This window comes from Corvus brachyrhynchos, unplaced genomic scaffold, assembly GCF_000691975.1.
Source record: "Corvus brachyrhynchos isolate BGI_N302 unplaced genomic scaffold, ASM69197v1 scaffold452, whole genome shotgun sequence".
NCBI classification, from domain to species: Eukaryota; Metazoa; Chordata; class Aves; order Passeriformes; family Corvidae; genus Corvus; species Corvus brachyrhynchos.
The window spans coordinates 178,551-190,765 of record NW_008236764.1 but is presented as its reverse complement, the minus strand read 5'-3'; the positions used below and the strand labels follow the sequence as shown (position 1 = coordinate 190,765).

The 12,215-nt window shown below is 56.7% G+C and overlaps 1 protein-coding gene across 5 annotated transcripts in view; it reads right to left on the bottom strand.

Moving 5' to 3' along the window:
• Positions 1-12,215, bottom strand: part of TNS1 (tensin 1) — a 64,803-nt gene that overhangs the window by 12,524 nt on the left and 40,064 nt on the right. For 2 of the 5 annotated variants that reach the window (XM_017727296.1, XM_017727295.1), the window contains 4 exons: positions 5,231-5,409; positions 4,842-4,980; positions 2,412-2,504; positions 1,460-1,495 (listed from right to left, as the gene is read on the bottom strand). In XM_017727296.1, the coding sequence (XP_017582785.1) occupies positions 1,460-1,495; positions 2,412-2,504; positions 4,842-4,980; positions 5,231-5,409 (447 nt within the window). The remainder of the gene's footprint in view (positions 1-1,459; positions 1,496-2,411; positions 2,505-4,841; positions 4,981-5,230; positions 5,410-12,215) is intronic. The other 3 variants (XM_017727297.1, XM_017727294.1, XM_017727298.1) reach the window with 3 other exon arrangements.

The window sequence follows — 12,215 nt, the reverse complement described above, 5'->3', positions numbered from 1 at the left end:
CAAACGACGCCCGGCCATTCCAGCTGGGATCTGCTAGGCAGAGCACGGAGGGGCAGGGCCCCTCCTAGAGTGTGTGGCTGAGTGCAGAGGGTCCCAAGCCAGCAGTGTTAAGCCAAAATATCAGTCCCTTCTCAGAACCATAGATTTAATCCCCAAAAATATCATTTTATCAGAGAGGATGAAGCAGGGCAAGAGGCTCATGGTGGCCACTCAGCCTGGGCAGTGCAGGGTCACTGGACATCCTTGCTTGGGAGTCAACCATCATGCAAGCGGACAGAGAAGCAGCACAGCTTGAGCTCCTGAGGGTTTAGTGGGAAGGAGAGGAGAGGCAATGTATGAGTCTCTGGAGGCTTAAAGCTGGACAGAAATGGTAAAGCTTGGGGGAACTTATGAGGGAAAAGCCTGATTTTATCCCAGCTTTGCTTCCTTTAATGTATCCAAAAAGCCATCATTGAAAAATCAGTTCTGAAAGCAGAACGTTTCTTTTCAAGGAAACACTTTCTCCAGTACTACACAATGTTCAGGTTTGGGTTATGTGCATTTTGAGAAACTTCCAAGGAGAAATGCTGACGGCTGCTAGGGCAAGAGGAAGCACCGCACCCACCAAGAAGAGACACCCTTTCCCCAAAACCCATCCTGAACACACAGTTCCTCATCCCAGCTCTGAGGGCCCAAAAATTCATTAAAGGAGGAAGCAAAACCACCCAACAACCGTTACATAGCAGGCAGTACTCCAAGGAATCACAGCCACTCCCAAAGCCTCTGTCTCCACACAAGATGTGCCATCCCAGAGCCCGCAGTGCCTGCACCATCACCCCAGCCACTCTTGAATTGACGTCCCAGCTCAGCCCCATCCTTGGCATCCCCAAAGTGGCACAACCCAGAGACAGGAGAGGTGGGAGGACTTTGGGCAGCTGCCTGGCTGGAGGAAGATGTGCACCAGCTGCCGGTGCTGCACCACTGCCCAGCCGGCTGAGCCGGCAACACACTGGTGGCCTCTGCGCCCGCTGACCTTTTGTGCTGCACTCTGCTTTATTTTTCACTCTGAATGACAACAGCAAAGCCAAAAGGGGAGGGCAGGAGACTAAAACTGGGGCTGCTGCTCCCAGATGCCCGCCAGGCTCTTCCAAAGCTGGCCGTAGCGTGCCAGCATCCCCAGCGTGCTACCAGTAAGGATGCCACTCGCTGACAAAGAGCCCTCAGTCCCCACAGATGACTGCCACACAAAATACAGACCTTCAGGTCCAACTTGGACACTGAGAAATCCTATCACAACACAAGGCATGATGTGCCCCTCCTCTAAAGGGAGCAGGACAGGCAAGACTCAGGCTCCTACATCCCTGAGGGACAGCGCAAGGGAAGGCTGCTGGAACAGACACCAGGGCTTGCTCTGAGTCACAGTCCCAACAGTGAGGTTGCATGAGGAAGAGAGAGACAGAGAAAGAAAAGCCTTTCTTACCTTCTTCAGAGTCACCGCCTGCTTCCCCTTCTAGTTCTGAGGGACGGAGGGGCAGGGGAGTGATGGGAGTGGGAAGAGGAGGAAGGGAGGTGCGAGACAGAAAGAGAAATCAGAGTTAAGCAGCTCTGCCTTTCTCAGGCAGGGGCACATAGAGCACAAAGGAGCGCCCCACACCTCCTGACACTGTGCTCCAAACTGAAACCCAGCCTCAGAAACCCCCACAATTCACATCAACATCCCAGAAATTATGTCCAAAACCCAGGAGGCTGGTTTCAGATGAGAAAGAGGGAACAGTGCAGCAGAGAGTGACCAAAGGGCTGCTCCAAGAAGCCCAGCAAGCACCAAATAAGCATCAGCTCGCCCTTAAAGGCAGAGGGAGAAGGGTCTTGCAGTGTGAGCTCAATCAGCCTGTTGCCCCCAGGCTCAGATGGATTTGGGGAGGTCACACTCAGCCCTGAGCTGGTTCAGGAAGGGGCCCTGGGTGCTGGGAAGCAGTGAGGTCTGGCTTGGCAGGCTACTTCAGGACACATCCCCAGGACGGTAGGGCCTTTGCACTCAGGGACTGCTGTCCAGGATGGAAAGAGCTCTGGATATTGTTCTGGCTGACAGGCTCAGCTCCCAGAGAGCAAACTGTCTCCAGCTGTCCTAGAGAGGAGAAGGAATGTAGGGGGTGGGAGAGGGAAGAATATGGGGCTGGGCAGGAAACAGGGCCACAGGGTTATCTAGCCTTCACCGCTGAAGACCTTACTGTGCTGAGCCCCCCAGGGCAGCACCAGCATCCCCCACGCTTACACAGTCCCAGAGTCCCCACAAAAGGTGACAAGGACCCCCAGGGCCACCTGGCGCCAAAAGGGAGGTGGAAGTGCCTTCTCCAAACTAGGGACCCTTCCAGGGTATCCTCACAGACGCCCCCACAAAAAAATCTGCGTGCAGTCCCCGTGCCCACACTCACCTCCCACTGGATGCAGCAGGATCTCAGCCGGGTTGTGGGGTTTCAGCCCCAGTGCTGAGAGCGGGGTCTTGGCCAGGCCAGGGGGAGAACGCACTGTCGGCACAGTGGACACAAGTGGAGTGTTAGTGGAGGGGTGGGAGGTGACGCTTCAGAAAGGCTGGAGCTGCCCACAGGTTCCGAGCCCCCATAGCCCATCCCACCCACTGGCTGCAAGGGAGGGCTGCTGAGAACACAAGATGCCCTAGTATGAAGCAACACCCTGCAGAAGGATACTGATCCCCCTCTTCATTTGGGAGAGGACACAGGGCAGGAGGTGACTGGGAACAAGCACCCTGCCCTATTGCAAAGCTAGCAGGATGGAGAAAGGGGACAACTCCCACCAGGACAGGCCCGGACCCCATCTCCTTCACCATCCCCACAAAGTCCCAGCATAAAGGCATGAAGCCCCTTTCATTTCCCCTATGTGAGCAGCCATCCCAACCCAGCTCTCCCACACCTGAACTCCTTTCTGCCAATCCCCACGTCTGGCCAAGCTGGAATCCAGCTGTCCCAAAGCAGCCCATCACCCCCATAAACGGGAAAGAAGGACTGCCAAAAAAACCCTGCCCTCCAGACCAGCTCAATGGGTGGGCAAGGATGTTAACACAGAGGGGTGGCAATGTACATGTGAGGTCTGCACCCCTGTGCCCAGACAAACACACCAGGAGCAGCTGCATGTTTGTATGGCTATGGTACGGATGGCGGTAGGGTTTCACAGGGCAGGGCAGACCGCCCCACGCAGATTGCACCTCTTCTCCCCTCCTACCCACTGGGTTTGCCTCATCTCCCTGACACTGTATTTTCCCATACCAGGGGAAACCTCAGGGCATCATCTTCAGCAAGAAGGACCAAAGGGCACGAGCCTCCAGCAGTGTTCGAACATCTCTGACTGGCAGCACAGGCACAGGGCCTGTGGCGAGGCTGGGAGGCGGTGGGTGGTGGGAGCTCCAGAGGAAAGCCAGACCCTTGCCCTGAGGCTAGGTCCGCCCAGCAGCCTGGGGCTGGAGCAGCAGAGCAGCCAAGTCCCTGGGAAACTAAGATGGCAGCACCTTCCCCAGTGGGTGTCTGATTTCCTCAAATCCAGCTGACCCCAAGGCACAATGTCAGCTCACACCTCAGCTGGCTGATGAGCATCAGGATCCTCACAGGGCCAGGAATTCTCCCAGGACCACCATCCCCCAACAGAGAGGAATTGCTCCTGTATCCCCCAGGGCCACTTTGGCAAAGCCTGAAAGCTGCAGCTTCAAGCTTCCCAGGCTTCTCTGGCTGACACTGGATAAGCAGCACGGCCTTGGGGCCACAACCCCAGCCAGGCTGTTGCCATCACCTCTGCAAGTGACTCATCCCCCAACCACTGACCCACTGCCAAAGGAGCTGCTGCTGCCCCAGGGCCAAGCTCTCAGTCCCCAGGAACAACAGGGCCATTTCTGAGCTGCCAAGCACCCCTACGATGCTCCCACACTCGTCTCCTCCTCCCAAGAGACAGGGCTCAAACATCAGAGGAGTGCCGGGAAGGAAGAGCAACAGTACAGAAGGGAACAACCCCAAGCCCCACAGGTGAGCTGTGGGGGGGGCAGGTGGCTTCACTGCAACCAGGACATGGCATCAGAGGGGGCTGCACTCAGCCCAAGCATCCCCAACCCTAGAGTATCCCTCAGCCTTCAGCCTACAGAAGCGTTTTAGAGGATATGGGGGGGCTGCCATCTTTTGAATGGGTTTCCCAGTTGACCAGCTGCTCCACTGCACTGCTCTGGCCTGAGTCAGGCTGTGCCGACGTGTGGCTGCTCCTCAGGGTTTGTCGCTCAAGCTGGTCACACAAACCCAGTCCACACAAACCCACCGTGAGTGCGTCAGGGTTAGTCAGAACAGAGACGCTGCACCGGAGGAGCGGAGACAAGCTGCACACAAAGGGCATGCATCCCAGCCTTTTTCCCCTCCTGCCTTTGAAACTGCGAGCAAGAAGTGACATGGTGTGTGAGTCTGCCCTCCTGATCTTCACTCCCTCCTGGCTCCCTCCCACTCACCCGCCACAGCAGTCTTGCTTCTCTTCATGCCATGCTGGCAGGAAAGATGGGGAGATGCAGGACCCTGATGGGGTGAAAGCATGCCTCTCTCCTCATCCCACCTTTGGATCCCATCCAAAAACACCCCAGTGAGTGGAGGGTGGGAAAAAGCCAAGATGAGGGTGCCAAGCATGGGATGCTGAAGTAAGCGGGATGCTGACAGCAGCACGGAGTGGCAGAATGTGGAGGAGAAAGGAGGATGGAGATGAGGAGTGGTTAAGATGGCGGTGGGTGTCTGGAACCTGGAGCTGTCTGACCCTTGGCAAATTTCTGGCTTGCCCAGAGCCACCCACGGAGCCCCTCTGCCTCCCAGAGCCATGGCACTTACAGCTGTTGGAGCAAGGGGTTTGTGGTGACACAGGGAAGGCTGGGGTGGGGGGAGAAATCTCACCGCCGCTGGAGGGTGGGCTGGTGGGGGAGGCACCCTCCATCTCCTCGAAGGCTTCCTTGTAGCTGTGGAGGTGAGGCTGGGGAGAGCAGAAGAAAGGGTCAGTCCCGTCCCTATGATGGGCACAAACCTCTAGGACACCCCAAGGAGAGGGGGCAAAGAGAAGGGTTTCACCTCCTCCCTGCTAACTACCACCACCACCACAAGAAGCATCATTGATCCCCAATGCAACAGATGCTGTGAATGCTGACCAAGCCATCCCCCTCCCTGGAGGCATTTGTCCCCAGTCAGCCACCCCCCAACCCCAGCACTCCTCTACTCCAGCCCACCTCCTTGGGCCTCCCTCCAGGGTTGGCCGCGATGGTGCTGACCACCTCAGGTGAGAGGACGGTGGGGCTGCGGGGCGAGCTGGGCTCTGGTGAGCTCTTCTCATAGTGGCTGTCACTGGGGGTCCGCTTGCGGGCAGGGACAGCGCTCTCCTCCAGAGGCTTCTCCCGGGACTGCACCCCTGCAGGGCAAGCACAGGGTGGTAGAGGGGTGAGGAGCTGCCAGCTGAGATGGGGACGAGCAGGAGATGCTCCAGGTCTGACCTGAGAGGTCTCAGCTTCAGAACTCAATTGCATCAAACCCCCAGACCAGCATGGGTAGCTGGAGCAGATACACCCTACAGCAGCGACCCCAGACCAGGTGATAAAGCAAGGCAGGGTTGTGGCTAGTGGCTGAACTGCTGCACTAGCCCTCCCAAGCACCATTAGACTTCCAGGGACAACCTCCAGCAGTAGGTGTAAGGGGCAAGAGCATCCTGAGATTAGCCCAGACAGCCCAGCCCTGCAGAGCAGGGAAGTAACAGGGCCTCCTGACAGCATCATAATGGGAAAGGACCAGATCACCCAGCACAAGGACAGCTGGATTCAACTGCCTCCCTGCTCCCACAGCCAGATGTGGCTTCAACCACAGCAGTGGAAAAAGTCTGGTTTTGTGAGTGCCCAAGGCAGAGGGAGCACTGGATCAAGAAGAAAGAACCCAACAGAGGAATGGTGCAGGGAACCCTAAAAAACCACTGCTGCTCTGTCCCCAGTGCAAAGCCGTTCTAAAAGGAGAGATCAGCGTCTCCCCTCCATCTCCCCCCAAACCTCCGTCCCAGGTCCCAGCAGTATGAGCCACCAATGTCCACAGCCTGGGGGGAAGAACAGAGTGAGCAAGTCATCACAGGAGAATGGTTTTCTTGGGCTGTGGAGATCCCCATGGGCTGGGATAAAGCCCAAGAACACAGACAAAGTTGGCACAGGGCAGGGGAGCTCGACTCTCCCAGCACCTGACAGTTCCCAAACACACTTTCCATCCCACCTCGCCTGATGAAGAGGTTAATCCGGGCTCATGGATGATGGTGCCAGGTTCAGTGCACAGCAACCCCACAGAATATCAGGGGCACAGCGCAGAGCCCCGTGGGACTCACTCCTACCCACTAGCAGAGGTGACAACACTGTCCCCTCTACTTTTCCCACAGAATCATTGAGCACTCATGCTCCCCTTGGTCAGCATATTAGGGAAGAAAAAAAGAGAAAAAGGAGAAGAAAAAAAAAAAGGAGAAAGGCCAGCATCACGCTCCAGGAAGTGCACTTTTAAAACACCAACTCCTTTCCCACGGGCTGGCGGAGGAAAACCAGCCATCAGCTGCTTCCCCTCACTCCCCGGGGCTCCGCATGGGACCCACGCCTCACACCCGCTGACCTCCCCTCTTCACTGCTCAGCACACGCATCTGAGCTTTCCCGGCTCGGGGAAAAGGCTGGGAGCGGGGAAAGGGCTGGGAGAGCAGGAGGGAAGGAGGTGGCCTGGGTGCATTTCTAAATAATCAGCCCAGTGAATGGCAACAACAATAAAATCGCGGCTCGGGGGGAGAGGCGGCCAGGCTGCGAGGCGGGGGACGCAAGCCAACGGGGCTGGCTCCAGCCGCGGAGGCGGCCTGGAAAATTCCACTAAGAGCAGCTTTGAAACACAACTCCCGATCCCTTCTGCAGGTGCTCACCGGCACGGGAGATGGCCATTAAAAAGAAAGAAGAGGGGCACAGAGAGGGTGCCTGGGAAGCTGCCTTGCAGGCATGGGCAGTATTCCATAGGGCCACCCCATATCTTTTGTCCTGCTCTTCACTTTAAGGAACTGAAGCCTGCAGTTGTGAGCACAGGGAGAAACAAGATACTGGGAAAAAATAAAGCAAACTCTAATGTTTTCTTTTTTTTCCTTCCATTTTGTGCACTATGGGCTCTCCTGAACACTGCAGGAGCATCAGCAGGAGCATCCCTTGGCCCATTCCAAAGTGAGCTGCAGGGCCCGAGCAGTTCAGAGAGGCAGGGACTGGCTCCTCGAGCTGTACATGCCTGTCTTGCTTTGAATTTTCCATTTGGGAAGCACTAACCATGGCAGATTGATGGAGCCTGGCTATCAGTGCACATCACACATGTGCAGCATGGGACCCCCTGCTCCATCCCCAGGGCTTCACGTCACCTAACCACAGGGTGCTGGATCTGGCCCATTGGGACACCCAGGAGCTCAGCAAGCTCTGGCTGCTCCACTCCCCAGACACGGAAAGCGGCCGGGGCCACAGGGAGGGGAGGGAGGAGAAGGGAAAAAAGGGACTCATTGTTCAGGAGTGAAGAGTGGGAAACTCACAGGCCGCCCAGAGCAAAGCCTGGAGGAAACCCAGGCTCTGAGCATGGCTCCCCCGACCCCCTGGGTGATTTATGGGATGGAAACTATGCTTGAAAAACAAACTCTCCTTTCCCTAGCTTGCTTTGCCCCCTCAGCAGACATACAGCCTCCCTTAGCCATGGTACTGTCACTGGACTCCCAAGGACTCCCTGGCCGAATGCAGGATGGCAGATTCCTGTTCTCAAAGGGGGAGCAGCAGCCTGCACCCCACTCCTCACCCTCACACCCAACACCTGTGGCACTGTCACTCCTCTTGTTGCTCATTTAAGTACTTAACCTAGTACCAACCACTGCCCTCAGACTCAGCACAGCTCTAGGGCTGGGGAAGGGCAGGGAGCACAACAGCTGGGGTGGCAGGGAGCACAACAGGAGGGGTGGCAAACCCAGGTAATTTTGCAGCTGGGGAGCCAGGTTTTTAGGCCAAATCAGGAGGCATCTGCTTTTAGGCCATGAGATGCTAGAACTACTGCCAGGCAGGAGCCAGGTGATATCCCCATGGTGGACAGGAGAGAACAAAGACGCGTCCCAAGGCTCTTGGGATCTGCACTCAGCAAATAAAGCCAGACAGGGACACACAACACCCAGGGAAGAGAGATACAAACTCACTCCCTGCCTGCATGAGGAACAGACATTATCCTGTGCTGCTCCTCACCAGAGCCCAGCTCACCCAGTCCCAGCACAGACTACTCCCCACCTCCCACCTGATTACCCCAAATGGGCACGATAAAATACCTTACTCTGTGCTGAGGGCTCAGAGGGTTCAAACCTCTTTGGTCCTCCTGGGGAGAAACCCACAGCGCCAGTGGGGAGAGAAAGGTCACACAGAAAGCTGGTGACTCCCCAGCCCCACTCCATCTACCACCTTCTCCTTGCCCTGGGACAAGTGGGTGCACAACAAGCACCAAGCAGGCCACCAGCACGCATCACCCAGGGCAGACTCACCTCCAAGGAGCAAAGTCACACTGCATAAAATGTAGTCTCAGCAGCCCACACCCTCCAGCTGCAGACCAACCCAGGGGGATCCCTAAACTGATGTAGGAGAGACCCTGCTGGGCTGACAGCTGGTTAAATCTGGGTTCTGTGGAGCTGCACCCCAGCCCTTCCTTCCCAAAGGGGTGAGGCCATGGTCAGGGCAAAGCCTGGAGGGGATTTAGGAAGGGTCCAGAACTGGCCCAGCAATGAAAACCCCAGGCTTGGATGAGATGCAAAACCGAGCGTGGGCAGGGGAGCCTATATCCAGGGCCAGGGGCTCCCCCATCACTGGAAGAGCTCAATGGGAGCTCTGACCATCACTCTGCTGAGGAAAGGGATCAATCCTGCATGGAGATGATCTCCTGAGTCTCCCTCCATCCCACATCCATGCAACACACAGATCACTCAGCATGCAGTGATAGAGGAGGAAGGAAGGATGAAAGGGAAGGAGAGAGAGAAGATGGGAAAAGGAAGGAAGGATGAGAGTGAAGGATGCAGGAGAGGGAAGAAGGATGGATGGGAAGGTTGGAGAACAAGGAAGGAGGGGAAAGGAAGGAGGTGGAATGAACAAACCAGAGAAGGACCGTTGCTGGTTCAGAGGAGGACGGGGGACTTTGGTGCTCTTGTTGAGTTCCCTGAGCTTGGCGTTGTACTCTGCCAGCATACCAGGACAGGGAGTGCAAGGAGGGTGGGAGGTCACAGAGGACAGACACAGTCCCCCCACAGAGAGAGGAAGGGGCACACAGGACAAATGCCACAAGATACAACAGGGAGAGAGAGAGAGAGAGAAAAGAAGAGAAAATATTAGCTGGGGTCCAACAGATGACTCTGGGGTCATTTGGGGTCTCAGGGAGCTCGGCCTCTGCTTGGAGCTGCTTTTCCATCAGCCAACTTGCCTGGCTCCAGGCACCACATAAACCCACATGGGAAATCAATGGTGCCTCCTAGCCATATATAGCCTTGTGCAACACTACAAATGCCCCATCACCAACCCCTCAGAGATTGCACCATGCAGGTCCCCTCCACCACAGAATGCTCAGGGCTGGGACAAGAAGGGGTGACCCCAGATGCCTTGCTAGGAGATGAGAGGGACTTAAAGGATGACAGGACCACCTCCTCCCTGTGGAGAGGTGCTGGGCATGCCAGTGCTGCCCTGTGCCATCTCTTCCCCTCCATCATCAGCGGGAAGAAGGAATGGGAGCATTTCCCCACCAAGAACAGAGGAGGTGTGAGATGCTCCTCATCTCTACACCAGGACATGCAGGCAATTTATAGCAGCAGGGAATGTAAACAAACATGTCCATGCCCCACTGTCCCTGCTGGCTGTCCCCTCCCAATGCTGGCTTCAGGACACCTTGTTCCTGCCAGAGGTCAGGCCACCCGCCTGCGCTGTCCCCACCTCAGCACAGACAGCCCAGCTCCAGCAGAGACAGGTGGCCACAGGCTGGGCACCATTCCCCAGATGCCTCTCTCCTCCCTGAGAAGCCCAGTAGCTGCAGGGGCATGACAGTGACCCCAGCCCAGCCCTGAGGACCTGACCCCAGGGTTGGGGGAATGGATTTTTCTGGTAGACACCATCAAAAATCCATTTCCCACACACTGCAAATACTCTTCCTCCTCTCCTTAGAGCTGTCCTCTTTTGCAGCCCATTTTAATACTTCATATGGGGCGGCAGGGGAGGGCAGGCATGTGCTGCTTATAATATTAAGTCCAGACATACAGCATAGTTTGGGCATCCGTGTCTCCTTAGGTTTGTTTAAATTCTTTGCAGAAGCCCCACAACCCTTTGTGAATCTGATCTGGATCACTGAGGTCAGGTTCAGACGGATGCAAACTTCCTCCAACGACTCTATGACCCTCCTCATTTCCATTCCTGCCACTGTCACCCCTCCTGCCCCCCACCCTGTGACTCAGTCCCCACTCCTGGGAGGTTGATGCTGTTGGATTTTTCCAGCCAAGCCTTTTCCCCCTCCCTCTAATGCCGGGCGAGTTTCTGGACTGAGCACAGAGTTGGAAGGGACGGAGCTGCCAAGCCCCAGCATCACGAGCTGGCCCACAGCCCCAAACCTTTCCCAATAGTCGCTCCACAATTGAACAACTGCAACCAAAGCAGTGGGGAAGGAGGGCACCAAGCTGCCACAGTGCCATGGCACCTTCTTCCAGGGCGGCTGGGACACTCTTGTGTCCCCTAAGCCCCTGAGCTAGAGCTGCAGGAAGGCAGGGCATTGGTGGATGCAGCTTCCCCTCCACAGCAGAGTTAATGCCTTCATCCAGCCACAGCACTGACACTCGGCCGTGCACCCAGCCAAGCACCAAACCCCTCTGGCAGGGAAATGTCTTCCAAGCCCCTGAGCACTGCCCCATGGCTAGGTCCAGATTCAAACCGCCCTGAGCAAAGCTGCACAGAATTACAGCTTACAGGCAACAGCCTAGTCCCCACTCCAGCAGCATCACAGCTGCCCAGGGAGGAGGTCCAAGCACTGAACTCAGCAATCCAGGGGGGAAAGCAGAGACTGAAATCAGGGATGAGAGCAGCTACATCAAACACAAGGCAAGTTCTCTGCTGGGACCCTACACCAGATCACGCTCTGGGCAGGGAGAGCACCATGCCCAAGTGGGGTACAGGCAGGATAACCTCAGCCAGAGATGAAAATATTTTCTCAAACTCTGCATATTCTCCCCAAAAGAAAGAAATCCCCCCAGTGACTGGCCCTGCCACCAGGGATGGACCAGCCCTGTTACCCCAATGGGGTGAGGATGGGGGAGATCTGACGCTCTCAGCCACCCCTTCCCACCTCTGGGCAATGCTGCTGCAGACAGCAAGCTGCAAAGGAGGATCTCAGCAAAGAAGAGCAGCCCAGGCTGCTCCCCTGCCCTGCACGTCTCCATGGCAGGTGGCTCAGTCCCAAGCCCAGATCCAGCACGAACAAGGAGTCTCTGCATCACTTATCCCCAGCTCCACCATGTATGCCACCCCCACATGCTCCAGCACCTCGGGACATGCGATCCTCCCCATCCCCCCAAGGAATCAAAGAATCCTACCTGCCACCCTGTGGGCCACCAGGCCCTCCAGATTCAAGGGCTCTTCTGCCGACCTCGACAGGTCTTCATAGCTCTCCGGTCCCTTGAGGGGCATCTGGTTTTGTGCTGGGACAGTGGGGGAAGGTGGGGAGGAGGTGAGTTGCTGCTGAGACCCCAGAGGGCTGTAGCACGAGGTGCTGAGTGAGACAGTGCCCATCTGTGTTCCACCTGGGGCATGGCTGTAGCTCCTGGGCTCCGGCAGCGGTGCCAGCTGGTAGCTGTAGGGCGAATAGGTTTCCCGATACTCATGCACCCCATAGTCCAGCTCTCCGGGAGAATAGGCTTTGGCCCCGGGCTCGGAGACCACGGGGCTCACAGATGTGCCAAAGGACCTCGGCTGGGCCACCTGCGGAGCTGGCCGGGAGTAGAGACCAGCAATGGGCTGGGTCGAAAGGGAGGAAGGCAGGGATCCGGCTGGCTTGTCCTGACGGGATGTGGCAGGCACACTCTGCGACTTGTGGACAGCAGGTGCGAGGTCCAGCATGAGGACATCCAGTGCTTCGATGGACTGCTCAATCTCCCGGCGAGAGGGCGCCCCGGGGAATTCAGGCAT